This window comes from Netta rufina (genome assembly GCF_964035555.1).
Source record: "Netta rufina genome assembly, chromosome: 12".
Lineage (NCBI taxonomy): Eukaryota > Metazoa > Chordata > Aves > Anseriformes > Anatidae > Netta > Netta rufina.
In genome coordinates, this window is record NC_140135.1 from 19,590,814 (window position 1) to 19,605,607 (window position 14,794).

The window sequence follows — 14,794 nt, forward strand, 5'->3', positions numbered from 1 at the left end:
AAAACTCAGTTTTCTGTATTATTTATATGCAGTTATGCAGATCTTGGGCATTACACTGCCTGCGTGTGTAAGAAACATTTTCTGAACAAAAGACACAGCAGGTAACAAGTAAGGGAGAAGAATGGTCCAACTTGGTTTTCTAGCTTTCCATTTTGTTCCCCTTAAGCTCATCATCTGAAGTACTACAACTAAACTGGTTGGGATACTTCCTAAACCTTTGATGTTGATTGACTTCTATGTAAAGCTTTCAAAGTACTAAGATACAACACATTAACGTGTAGTACTGATTTGATATCTGATGGGTGTTATGAGTTAATTAATTTGATTGAGATTTTAATTTTTTTTTAAATTAAAACTAACTTGGTACTGGTCTATGACCATGGGAGATGCCAAAACATTGTACTACTTCTGATCCTGTTAAAAGGTGTACTTTTGAATGTCTAAGTGAATGACTAAAAAGTCATTAAGATAGGGGTTTCAGACTTGCCAGGTGAGTTATTTTGTTCTTCACAGTAGGATTTGTAAGGAAAATAATCTGAATTTACAGGAAAGCCAGTAAACTATTAAAAGCCTCCCAAACCAATAATCTTGTGGTTTAAGCCTCCCAAACTCACTTAAAAATAAATAATAACAAATCTTGATTGATTTGTCTTGCAGCTTTTCCCACAAATTGTAGATGTATTCACATATTGCTCATTCTTTGTGAAAATGTATGTACATACCCCAAACTCTATATTACTCCAGCTTCATTAGACCGTTCTGTTGGGGTACTGTTCCAGGTTTGGATTACTTAATTGCTCTGGCTGTCTAACATAATTTTTGTTTATGAATCATTTTCACTTGATTTGAAAGTCTGCACTAGTTAGAATGTATTATTAAGATACTTACTTAAAACATCTTGTTAATCTGTATTACTATTTATTCTATTTGAGTAACAATTGAGTAACAATTATGGGGAAAAAGAAAATAATAGTTTCAAAGATGAAATGCTAATTAATGTATGCTTTATTTGATAGTATAGAGTGTGTTACTGTCAGTACTTGTCAGAATGATTTATGAGGTTTTAACAACTTCTTTAACATTTTTTTTCCCTTTCAATAGTTACACTCCATTTGCAAATGGTCCTAATGATACTCCTGAGGAGATCCTGGTACGAATAGGCAGTGGAAAATTCTCCTTAAGTGGAGGCAACTGGGACACTGTTTCAGATGCAGCAAAGGTATAAATGTGTGTTGTGTTTTTTCCTGGTATTTTGTAGAATTCGAACAAACATCTCTTCAGTGCCATGAAACAGACTGATCTAACACACAAGTTTGCTAGTCTTGTCTGCAGTTTATTGCAATAAAGGTCACCAACATCCTGCTCAAAACAGGGTCAGCTCATGATCAGAATAGGTAGCTCAGGGTTTTATTCAGTCTGATTTTAAAAACCTCCAAGGGTGAAGACTATACAACCTGCCCAGGCAGCCTTCTCTTGACTACCTTAATGAGGAAGAAGCTTCTTCTGATTTAAAGCTGTAACACCTCTTGTTTTATTTTGTCCTCTGTCTCCATTTCTTTGGCTGTGCTGGCTGAAAGAATGCAATCATCTCCCTCAGTTTACTTTCTTCTTAATCTGTACTTCTTGTTCAGTTCTCATTGCAAACATGACAGGTGTGCTCTGTTGCTTCACCCAGGTCATTGATACCCATTTTAGGTAGGATGGGTTCCTGTATAAGCTTTCCTAATCATTTAATTCATTGTTTATATTGGACCAAAACCAGATGAATGTGGTATTACTTAAGTGGAAGGATGTCTTTTTACAGTTACATTAGTTATAGTAGCTGACTAGTTTTTGTATTAATGTTTTTTTCCTGTAGTATAGGCTCACTCTTTTGACTTGTTTGACACTGAAGTTGTCAGGTCTTTGTATTTTTGTTACTACTTTCAGCAATTAAACTAATGATTTGATATATATCTTGATATTTTTGCAAATAGTCTGTCAGCTTGATTATGCTCCTTTGTTTAAAGATGCTGTCATGCACCACATATCAATTGCTGTATGCGTTCTCAGGGTTTCGTGTTGGCCTACTCTGTAGGTATCTTAGTCACTATTTTTACCTTTCATAAATCTTGGTGTTAGTATTAATTTTTTTTTTACCTAATCCTTTGGGACTGTGTTATTTGTTCATCCCAATAGGAGTGATTCAGAATACTTGTTGGCTGATTCTGTCTTAGCACAAGTAATTCAATTCTGCATAGTCAAGAACATTTAACATTTTGTACCTAAAACAAAGGGAACATTCTGTCAGCTTGTTCATATTTTGTTTTCTTTCAAGCTATTCCTGTCTTTCTGTGTACTTCCCATCCAGCTCATCTTTTGACCAGCACTACAATTCCTAGCTTGTTACTAATGCTTCTAAACAGCCAAAAACAAATGTTCATTCTTGTTTGGTTTTACTCTTTATATATCTTGAAGGAAAAAATCTTTGGTAGTATATAACGAATATGTGTGTGTATATATATATATATATATATATATATATATATATATATATACATATATATATATATATATTCATATACGTATATGTGTGTGTGTGTGTATATATATATATATATATATATACACACACACACACATATACGTATATGAATTCAACTGTAATATGCTGCAGACCCCAAGTGCCTAGTAGGAACGAGGAAAGGTATTTGCCAATAATATTCTTCCATAAGCACTTTCTGTTAGATTTTAATACTATTTTTGGTCTTCTAGACATGTTATAAACAAAATGAAATATGAAACATGGAAGCAACAGTAAGTTTCTTTACAATAAAGGCCTGCTCTGTTAAACTGATTATAGTACACCACATTGTTTTCAGACTTCTGCAGTGTCAAGGCACAAAATGATCCAATTTATCTGCTGCTTTGTGTGTTTGCATTGTTTATCCCTGCCATATAAGATCCTTTTTAAAAAACTGCCATAATTAATGCCTTATAGTCTGTATTAAGATTATTTTAACTGAATGGTATGTGTTTGTTGTTTTTTATCTAGGACTTGTTATCACATATGCTTCATGTAGATCCGCATCAGAGGTATACAGCAGAGCAAGTATTAAAACATTCATGGATAGCGTGTAGGGACCAGTTGCCTCATTATCAACTAAACAGGCAAGATGCACCACATCTAGTAAAGGTAAACCTGAATATTGCTTGAGCTGATGGATGTGCAATGGTTTGGGTCACCTCTGGAGCTACAGGCATACTGATTTTTGTGCTTAGCTTTCTTTTCTCTTTGCTAGTATGTACATCCTCACTTAAGTTATATAAGCAGACAAATAATCAGTTAACTTTTTTTTTTCGACTTCTCTTTTTGTTCCTTTTGTGCTTTCAAAGCTTAAGGTAGCTTTGGCCATACACGAACCAGCTCAGACAGTTATCTGAGACTTCCACAGGTGCCCTAGCATGCTTATTCAAGAAATTCAGGCATTAAAACAGGCTCCCCAGGGAAGTGGTTTTGGCGAGCTCAAGAAGCATGTGCACAGCACTCTCAGATGTTTTGATTTTTTTTTTTTTTTGTGTGTGTGTGGAGCCATGAGTTGGATTCGATGATCCTTGTGGGTACCTTCTGACTCAGGATAGTCTATTAGTCTATGATTCTATGAAACCTTTGGAGATTTGTTTCTAACTCTATTACGGTCTCCTGACAACAACAACAAATTAGCAATCTAGCTACAATTTTTGTACTTTATCTGTTTGTTTTTTTATCTATGATTCTGACCTGTGATACACAAGCAAATTCTAATATATGCAAACAGCTTTTAAGACTCCATCAATTTTGTAGAATTAAAAAGCAAAGACCTGTGAAAGCTAGTCTTAATTATGTTGTGTTCATAAGTCAGGACCTGAATAGCCACTTAAGTGGCTGTATTTGATAAATCGATGCTAATATTGCTTGGAAGATCCTGATTCTGACCCACATTAAGAGGTTACTGCTACATGCTACATCTAAGGTATGTAGAAGAACTACACGGGAAAGAAAAAGATGTCATACACCCATGCTTAGAAACCTGAAGGATTCAGTAATAAATCTTCTTTTTCTTTCGAAACAAACTTCATAAAATGTGACCTACTGTAAGCCCAGTTTTTATAGAATTCTGTAAGAATTTAATATTGAGTTGTTTTATTTTGTTTTGTTTTGTTTTTTTTAAAAAAAGACTTACAATCTTTTATGTGATTCATTGTTCTCTAGGGAGCCATGGCTGCTACATATTCTGCACTGAATCACAAGACATTTCAGCCAGTGTTAGAGCCTGTTGCAGCCTCGAGTTTAGCTCAACGACGGAGCATGAAAAAGCTAACATCTACAGACTTATAGATCCACTGGGACACCTTAGCAAACAGAAGCAAGGGGAAAATCCAATAAGTGGCTCTACTTTGCCTGACCTGTGATCAAAAGGCATCTATGGTTTCCTGCTACACTACTTGAATTCTGTAAAAGTCCTTTTTTAAAAAAGAAAAAAAAAAATCCACAGGTTCATACTGTGTTGTTTTACAGGCTGTATCTGTTAAATTAATTTAACATCAGGTACACACCATAATGAATTTCTCTACACTGTCCTTTAAGAGATCTGTTGCAAATATTATTTCGCATTCTGTATAGTTTTGCTGGGTTCATTTTAAAATGGTTTAGGGGACCGTTGTCAATGACCAAGTTGTACATAAAAAAGTGTCAGTGTAAGGTTTTTTAATTTCTTCACATATTTAAATCCTGTTGTGAAGGACAAATTCTTAATTTTGTAATTGGACACTTGACTGATTCAACTTAATTCACTTTTTCATTACTTTTATGAAAAACTGACTGATGTATTGTGCCAATATTAAATGCATTAATGCTAATTTGGCAGGTCTGTGTTTGCATGGTGCCAGTAACTGATAATTTTATGTGGAAAATATAAACAAAAGCAATGTGTAAGGTCCTGCACTTTACCTGTAAAATCAACTTGATCACTTGTGACCTGAAAGAAATGCTGGTTAACTAATGGCCTCTTACAGGAAAATGAACACTTCAAATTATTACCATGAATGGTACTGTGTCCTGCACTGAGCTGGAGAAAGTACGTATGTGTATAAACAGTCAAAATTAAGGATTGAAATAACATTGTTATTTTAAGACAACATCATGCAATCCAGTTCTGTTCAAAAAAAAAATAATTATATTGTCTATCCATTTGTACAGTGGCTGTATTACTGTTTCCTTGGCAGATGTTTCCACTGAATACATGTATATCCAATATTAAGTATGTTAGGTGTATGAGACAAACTGACACTTTGTTATAACAAACTTGGCATGTGGATTTTAATTTTATTTATTTGATTTTTATAGAACATTGCTTTTATCTGAATCTCTAGCCGCATGTACAAATACTACAGAACATAAATGCAAAATTCTATTTGCCTAACTGTAGGGGTAGCTTGGGAAAATAAATAAGCCTTGCAGTGCGCCCAGATAAGGGAATTTTGACCAAGAAATTTCACAGTTATGGGCAAGTTACTGACAATATCCCGTTGCCGGCACTCACTTGTTCTCTCTGTCTTGGTGTTAGGACTTCAGCTCTTTCTACGTGCTGTGATAGACAGGAAACAAATCTCAGGGCCAGAATCACCTTTGAGTTTTCTGACTCAAAACCAGTGCTGACTTGCATCTGCTCATAGACTGGGAACTAATACATTCAGAGATAATAAGCTTAAAGTAAAATATTTTCACAAGTTGTAGGCATTACTGTACAATTGTATTGACATAGTAGGATGGTACGCATTTTAAACATTAGGTAAGTATATTAGTGACCAACAGTTAGACTGTGAACAGTTGGGGAATGCAAGTGACCAAAAATTGTAGTTGACTGATTTGCTGTCATTGAATTTCCTGTTCCTGATAGCTTTGGCAAATTACAAGACATCTACGATGGCAGAACTCTGCATTTTGAGACAGGAAGAAAAGGAAGAAAAAGCTTTCCGAAGAATTCTGGCCTAACTGCCAAGAATGGCAATAGTAACTCAGATCTTAAAATGCAGAGGGTGCTGGCTGGTTTTTGCTTATACCTGTGAAGTACTTGGTGTCACTGAAAGTACTGTTAGATGAGCTGCTTTCTTCTGTTGTGGTGGGGGAAGATGGAAATTATCTGGCCAAATAGTTAGGTATGAATATATGTAGATTTGAGACTCAATGAATATAGCAAACATAGGTGTGCTATTTGTATCATGCAGAACATACCCCATACTAAATTTCTTGAGTGTTTGATAGATGTTGGAAGCATACTGGGGCAATTTGTGCCTGATTTTGAGGTGCCTGTTTGAAATGCTTGAAAGCTATCAAAGAACACGACTGCTTCCTGGAAAGCTTATTGTTTAGTACCAAATCTGCGTCTTATGCAGTTGGTTCATCCTTTTTATTATCAGAGACCTTGGCCCAGAAGTATGTGTGTAAACCTCTTATTTACAGTCTGTAATTTTGTTCGTCAACGTATAAATAACTACCAGAAGAATTTGAATTCACTGAGTAGAGAGGGGTAGAATAGATGTGGTAAAAAATAAGCTACCTTGACCAAGGTCAAGGTGTAATGTGGGTTGTAATGCACTAGGAAAAACTGCGTTGGTAGAGGGTAATGCAAGGAATGGAACAGAACTAAAATGTCAAATTTGAATTGTCTTCAGCTTTCCTGTAAGGTAGCAGCTGGTCTTTAATGGCTTTATTCATGAATCATTTAACAGTGTTTATATTGGTATTTTCTTTTAGCTTGCTTAGAAGCACCACATTATAAGCACCTTAAAAGCATTTTGCACAAATACAGTTGTAAGCAGCTGAAGATACTCAAGTTCTTGTCAAAAGAAAGGTGGTAAGAAGAAATATGCGCAAACAAGATGGATATTCTGATTCTTAGCAAAGAATTTTAAACATAAGTTTATTCCTGGTGTGTTTTTATATCATTACTAGCCTTTAGTGCAAATGGTACTCCTGGGGCAAAGGCAAGGTTTCAGTGACTGCAACATTAACAAGTTGTCTTATCACAAGGAAAACATATGGACAAACATCTTTCTGATATCTGACAAGACCAGCGTATTCTGGTATGCCGATTTTTAATCCTTAAATCACTTGAGGGAAAGAACTTAACTTGCTATGAATATTTCAGCATATCTGTTTTGAAACATTTTGGATATACAGGGATACAAAAGAGTTCTTACACATTTACTTCTAATATGGTATTTAATGATTATCTTTGATACTTCTGTTGTAACCTCATATTTTTTTCAAGCTCAGATTTTGTTCAATCAATTATTAATACTCATGAACAGATGATGCATTATCAGTTCAGTGTTTGAAATGGAAGAACACTTGAACATGCTCTTGGTTGGAGTGAAAGGTTAGTGTAATGTTTCATTTTCATATCCTCTCTGCACAGTTCAAGACTAGTTATGATCATACTATAATACAAACATTTTCTTCTTCACTGCTCAGATATTTTGGGTGTGATCTCTGTTACTGCCAGCAAAATGACATCTACTCTTATTTTGATAATGGCAGTTATAAGTGAGTGCTAGCTCTCACTAGCAGTCTGATATGGTTCTCACTGAAAGGATTAGATACCTACAGACCTGAACTGTAGCTGGAGCCCGTACTTGACATATCTGCTTCTTTTTCATTAGCTGGGTATTGCAATTACTATCTTCAGTTTTTCTTTCGCTGAAAACCAGAGAACTCTGTTGTATTCCTGTATTTTATTTAAAAGCTACACAGTGGCATCAACATCTGCCAGTGGTGCATAATGAAGAGTGCCCATGCCAGCAAACATTAGCGTGGGTAGATTCATTTAAGCTGCTGTTCTGTGGCTTGTCTAAATGCTGTTGTTGTGTATTTTTCCCATTATGCTTGAAACTAGTAAATTCTTCTTGACCCTGTAAAGAGCCTAAGGTATAGGTGGTCTAAGCATACTTCTAGTTGAGGCCCATGTTCCATGGTTTTAAATGTTCTGCTAGCATTCAGAGAAGGCATCCAAATCCTTACCCAAGTCAGTCATACTGAGCTTGAATTGTCTTCCGTGTTTTAATTCATTTTCCAAAGCTAATCTTAATATATGTATTGAAGAAATTAATATGTCCAGTAGTTAAAATTACATCTAGCAAAGCAACAATTGGAAGTTACTCGCAGTATACACTGGTCATTTGCAGTGACAGATGGCTGCATCTAGTGTTCTCTCTGCTGTCAAATGTTGCAATTAAAAAGTTAGGAGAGCTTATAAGGATTGAGTTAAATGAATTACATAGTAATATAGTAATTATCCTGATTCATATAAATGAAATAAGGCTCATGCATCAATGCAATTATGGGGTTTTATGTACTTCTGTAGCACTTAAGTTTTTAAATCCTACCAGAGTTGAAACTTTCCTAATGTTTGTGGGAGGGAAGGGAGGAGCAGATTTCAGAAGGCTTCCTAAGCCATGATAATAGGGTCCTTATGTAATGCTATCACAGCTCTACAGGTTTTTTTCAAGCTACTCATTGAAAGTTCACTTTTTTTTTTTTTGTTTTTTTTTCTTGAGTATGTGTTGGTATACCTATTGGTAACATGCATACACTGTTATACACCATGTACCATCCTTCTGCATTAACTTCTCTTTAGTTAAGTACCCTCTGAATAAATTTTGTCCCTACTTCAGTGTATTTTCTTAAACGTTTACTCCCCCAAATTATTTTGTGGATAAGCTTGTATTTTCACTTGAATAGAATAATACAAATCCAAAGCAAAACAAAAACCAACACCCTAGTGTATAGCTATAAAGTTGATTTGAGTATTACGGTATCTTATGTAAATAGAAGTTGCTCACCTGCCCCCTTGCTCCTCCCCGTTAATCGGTGACAGGCTTTCTTGAGATTTTCTTATATAAAGAAAGCAATTTTACTCTGAAAGCTTTAAATGATAAATGATCTTTGATTATGTCTCTTAATAATTAAGATTTGGGAGATAGCCTATTACCAATAATGAGTTTGAATAACATTGGATCTGGGTTTGTGGGGTTGTTATTTTTGCGTGTATATGCGTGAGGACTGAAAACATGCTCAAGGCGGATCTCCTTTGCAGGACAAAGTGTTCCTATTTTGTATGTTTTGCATTAGGCTTATGAGCAGCATTTGCTAAGTAATTGCAGTGTCATAATATCCCAAGCACTTTGGCATCTTGCACTGATACTCTGATTAGAGCTAAAACTATTCTGGCACGTGACTGGCTATAAATCTCAATATACAAAAGGGCATTAATTGAAAACAGCGTGCAATGAATCACATGCTCTCTGAGGTACTTCAAAGATGAAACTATACAAAAGGTCCCCGTTATCAGATATTGTAACTGTCATTTCTTTCTCTAAGCATATTGTGGATTTTGTATCATATTGTATTTATTTCATTTAATTTTAAAAAATGTTTTCTTTAAAGCTCTGTATATATTGACATTAAAGTTTGCATTGTACTACGTTCTCTTCTCCTTGTAAGGCTGAATCTAGTAGTGCATTGTATGGTATGTTGTCTTTCTTTGCACTGTGCTGCTAAAAGATACTATTGCCTTGAATGCGACATGCCAAAGACAACCTCAAAATTGTATTTATTTTTGTTAAACTTTGTGAATAATGATAAAGGTACAGTTTTAAATAGCTGGCAGTTCCTTGAGTACTAGAATAAAAAGGTTGCAAATTCATAATATTTTATAATTGACAAAAATAGGTCATTTATGATTTGGAAGTTCAACTCTTTTTTAAAAAAAAAAATTGATATAAAGATCAATGAGCAAACATTCCTAAATTAAATGTACTGTGAATTGCATTATTTGGTAAGCCTTGCCAAAAACAACACATACATCAAGAGCTGTTTATAAATTTATATTCACAGTAAAGTGTTTCATGCCCCACTTTCAATAAACCATACATTCACTGATAGGATTGATGTATTACTTTAGGGCGGGATAATCTACCTTCTGTACATTTTTCAGGTATTCAGCTTTGACTTCATGTATACAAGAAGAAATAATTTTTCTGCAAAGGTCTGGTCCTTTGAAATAAAGGCACTTACATTGCAAATGAGAGTAATCGCATTAACAGCGGTGACCTGCACAAATGGTTAACTATCTGCATCAGTGTTTGCCATGTGAGGTCATAAAAAGTTGTAGTGAAAAGCTCTTTCTACTACAGTGGTTTGGTTTTGAAATTAAGATATATTTCTTCAGCTGATAGAAATCTTTTGTCCTATATCTGAGCTATTACTACAAAGCCAAATGTTGATACATCACTACTAGGTGGCAGCACACTTCGCTATGTAGCTAACCCCATCACAGGATGAGTATGAGATAAGTCAATGTAATTGCACTGAAGTGCAATATGTGGTTTTAAAATAAGGTATTTGGTAACTAGTGCTGCAGTCTTGTTTTTCAGTTACCATATTGGACCAAATACAGATAAAGGATTTTTCTAAAATTGCCTGAAGTAAATCCATCTCCCAGCTCCTGCACTTTTTAAAGGCTCCTTTAGGCCTTTCTTGGGGCAGGAGTCACCTGGCCCTTGGCATCGCCTGCTGGGGAAGGAGCCCTGAGATAACTGCTGAGCAGTCTGGCAAACGCAAAGTGCTCCAGATTTTGTGATGTTTTCATTAGTAAGTTGATAACTGAAGTAGGAAGGGGGAAGCAGGAGCTAAATAAGGACCGAGTGCTTCGTGGTAGGGGGCTGTTGCCTTTCCCTGGGCAGCCAGAAGTGTGCCAGAGGGTGGCCATGCCTGGGGGGCTGCCAAAGCTGCTACAGGGGCTGGTGGAGGGCTGAAGCCACTGGTGGTGCCTGGAGGGGTAGTGGAAGCCACAGGGGAGGCAGCAAGAAACAGGTTTGCAGAGGAGGGTGGCTTGATGCGTTTGGTGTTGGTAGTGGCGAAACTGGACTAAAAACTTCCAAAAAACTACCAACAACCCCAAGCTCTCAAGTAGTGCATTCTTTGTGTGGTTGAGACTGACTGCTGCTGGGAAAAGAGGCAAGGTAAGGATTAAAAAAACAAACAAACAAAAAAACCTCAGGTGCCAGTGAGGAGATTTAGGAAGAAGACTAAATAGCGTATGTTCTGTATTGCTGTGCTTTCTTGCAAATCTTGGCTGCAGAAGAGCTCAGTTTTGCCTGTGATTCATCTCTGAAACTTTATGAGGTACCTTCCCACTTCTTTCTTTTGTGTTTTAACAGGATAGAAAACGTTAAAAAATGTGTTTTGTGAGCGTTTTTATGTTCACCTTAAAATAGGTGCGTGCTTTAGCTGAGCAACTTCCCTCAGGCAGCCACTGAATCAAGCTGCCATCGCTGACGGCACAGTGTGGTGCTGTGCTGGAGGAGACACAGCGATGGGCACCGTGGCCAGGGAGGGCCTAGGCTGGGTTCAGGGATCCCTGCCCTTGAACCACAGGTGAACCACCTTGATCCCTGCACCTAGAAACACAGGTGAGTGAAGAGGAGGACCGTAGTTCGCCTTCCCTCACATGTAACATGCTTTTGCGATGTAAGCACCTCACGGCGGTGCCCCAGGACCGAGGGGCTCCCAGTACCCGGAGCCGGGGCTGTGGCGGCCGGGAGATGGCGGCAGCCCCGCGCGGCATGGCCTGGGCTGGGGGCACGGAGCGGGGGGGGGCGGCCCCACGAGGGTTTATTTTATATCAGAAGTTCCCACTTCTGATCCAGAGGAGCAAAAATATAAAAATCCACAAAATAGAGGTCAAATCTCTTCGTTTAGTGATCTGTTCAAAGCTTTTGGATTCTGCTTCGGCGGAACTGGCTTAGAAGCATACTTAGGTGCCTGTAACACAACTTTTTTGATTATTTTTCTATTTTTCTATTTTGATTTTTTGATTAGGGATTTTTTTTTTTTTTTTTTTATATAGTTTGCTATTTCGATTAGGGAACTTACTGCAATTTGAATATTCCGTGACTCTGCAGGATTCAGCATTGGGGTAGATTCTACTGTAGAAAATCTTGCTGACAACAAGACAACACTTGAGGGAATAAGACAACTCCTCATGAATAAAAATTATTTAAGAGCTTTTTAAGAGTTAAGGAAGCATGCTGGCTGGTTTGCTGAATGGTGACGGGCTGGCACTGACCTGCACCACCATGTCCTGGAAGGGCCAGCATAGGGGGAAGTCATAGTAATCCTCTGGCTGAGGTTTCTCTCAGGTTCACGTCATTTCTTATACCTGAATTTACAATTATTTGTAGCAGAGGCTGCCTCTGTGTGCCAGTTGTGCCCCAGTAAAACAAGTGCTTTCCTCGCAGGTCGGTGAGGGGCACAGAACCATCGCATAGTGTTAATAATCGGCCTCAGGTAACGAACTCCCCCTGCACCGAGCTGGGAACGCATCCTTTGGCTGTCTGCTTAATTTTCTGCGTCTCATGGAAAATGATCAAATTTGGAAACAGCTGAAAGAATTCATTTAAATGCGTTGGGAATGGTTGTCAGTGATGGAACGTACTACCAGAAGGGCAAATCTGAGGAAATTAGTAACATAACCGAAAGTTCCTAGCAAACTACTGAGAGAGGCAATGTAAACTTGGTTTCAAATTAATTACCACAAATAAACATTTGAAATGCTACAGGCCAAATTAATATTTCAGAATTCTTTGCTATTTATTACTGTGCTTAATTTTCTTACTTAAACATATTTTGGGCCTTGGGCTGTTAAGAATTTAATTTTTGAGGTAGTTTAATGAATTATAAAACATGCTTTAAACAGAAATGAATAACTAATAAATGCCAAAAGTGATTAATTTTCTGAAACGTGGAAAGGCCTTTGTATTTAATTAAAAAAAAAAAAAAAATATTGCCCTAAATTATTGGAAAGTGAAGAGAAAGAAAACAGAGTGGATCAATGGAAGTTTTGATTAGCTTACCAAAGGATGAGCGGCTCAGCTTTTGGGCCACGGCAATGACTCCCAACCAGGTGGTGGGGCCTGGAAGGTGGTTCGCCTTACAGGGCTTTGCAGATATTTGTAGCTTAATGGTAAGGGATTTTAAAGATATTTTGCTGCTACTAAGGGCTGTTGCTGCTGATCTTACCATCACAAGAGTTGCCGCAGCTGCTTTTAGGAGAATGCTCACTTTTCACAACTGTTGCTTTAGAAACGCTTGTAAAATGCTCACTGGTTGAACGTGACCTTTGTTAGCAGCGAAATTTCAGTGTTAAATTACTTCCTAATTCTATTAGCTTGATACGTAACTAGCTTTTGAGTGTGTTTTATGGCTGCTGTTGGGAACTGTTCTATTATCTGTACAGCTCTGATGTTGTACAAGCTGAGTGAAAAGCAAAGTCTACAGGAAGACTGCTTTTGGAGTGGGTTTATGCAGGAAGGAGGCACTGCCAATATTGGTGCCATTTAACTATAGGTATGAATTGATTTAGCTAGGTGATACCCAGACATTTTAGCCTTTGCATGTTAACAAGCAGTATGTCACTAATGTCTTGCACACAGCTTTAAAAAATAAAAATCAAAGCACTCTTAAACGGTGAACTGGCCAGGAAGAGCTGCTGTGTGCTTCAAGCTGTGGTGTCCTCACAGGATCTGGGTGCTGAAGGGGGCAGGTTTTTCTTTACAGGAATTTGCGGACCCACCTGGCTCCAGGCTGTGAAAGAAAAGAGATATCAGTTTTTTCTAAGGATGTTAACACTTGGGTAGGTATGTGTCCATGATTTCATGGCATTTGGGGATCCCTGGGGGGCGTGTGATGTGCAACCCTCCCGCTCGGGTACCACCACGATGGATGAGGGCCACCCCAGGGCAACCCAGATTCTGCTTTTTTCCCTTCAACCTTACCAAGGGTGCAGATCTTGATGCTCGGATGCCTGTGGTGACAGCCGCTGCCTCAGCCCTGTTCGATGCAGCAGCCCCTGGGAAGGTCTTGTGGGGGCTGGCAGTGCCTGGGGGCGAGCGACTTTGGCTGAAGGCGGGGAAGGCCTTGACGGTGAAGCCTTTCTTCAGCGAGATGATCTCCAGGCAGGGAGGGGAGATGCTGGCCCTCACTGTCCCCGGGCTGTCCTCGGGGACTGCAGCAGGGGGCTGGCAGGTGACTGGAGGCCCCTTGGCTTCATTGCAGGGTGAGAGCAGCTGAGGGGAGCGGCTTGCACGCTGCTGAAAATGCCCCCACTGTGGGCTTTGCTGCGTGGAGGGGGATGCCGGCTGGCCCCACTGCGGCGTTGTTTTTATTTCTAAAGAAAATGCAGGATTTGGCTCCGCAGGACTCCAAGCAGCTGCTGAGGCTGGTGCAGGAGAGGTCCTGGCTGCAGCCGCAGCGACGGGTGCCTTTTTTTGCTCGAAGATGAAGAGCAGAGGCTGCTGCCAACCAGCATTGGGCCGGGCTGCTGGTGGGCTCGATGGCCCCGGCTGCCGTGCGTTCACCACCAAGGGCTTGGGTTTGCAGCTGGAGCCTGTGGGCTGCCCCCGGCACTGGGAGGGGGCGACTGTTGTGGCAGGGGCTGCTCGGCCAGCCAGGGGCCTTGTTGTGTGCTTCTGGTGCTGGAAGATGGAAATTTGGCATGTTACTGACTAGCCCCATGCTGCTCACATTGCCCCCTGTCCCTCCTGTGGATGCAGGGACCTGCTCCAGTCCCTGCAGGCCCCGCACGTTGTCAGATGTGAGCCTCGAGCGTACTCACGTGTAAGTCTGATGGCTTCGATCTGGGCTTTGACCCTGGTCGGCACGGCTTGGAAAACTTCAGGGGAAAATTCATCCGTGGCTGTTGCATTGGCTTGG

The 14,794-nt window shown here is 38.9% G+C and overlaps 1 protein-coding gene across 1 annotated transcript in view; it reads left to right on the top strand.

The window, feature by feature from the left end:
* The window catches only part of RPS6KA6 (ribosomal protein S6 kinase A6), a 41,806-nt gene extending 31,879 nt beyond the window's left edge, over positions 1 to 9,927 (top strand). Inside the window, exons 20-22 of the mRNA XM_084294369.1 lie at positions 1,102 to 1,219; positions 3,035 to 3,175; positions 4,232 to 9,927. Coding sequence (XP_084150495.1) covers positions 1,102 to 1,219; positions 3,035 to 3,175; positions 4,232 to 4,357 — 385 coding nt within the window. The 3' untranslated portion in view covers positions 4,358 to 9,927. The remainder of the gene's footprint in view (positions 1 to 1,101; positions 1,220 to 3,034; positions 3,176 to 4,231) is intronic.
* Positions 9,928 to 14,794: the final 4,867 nt, after the last annotated feature.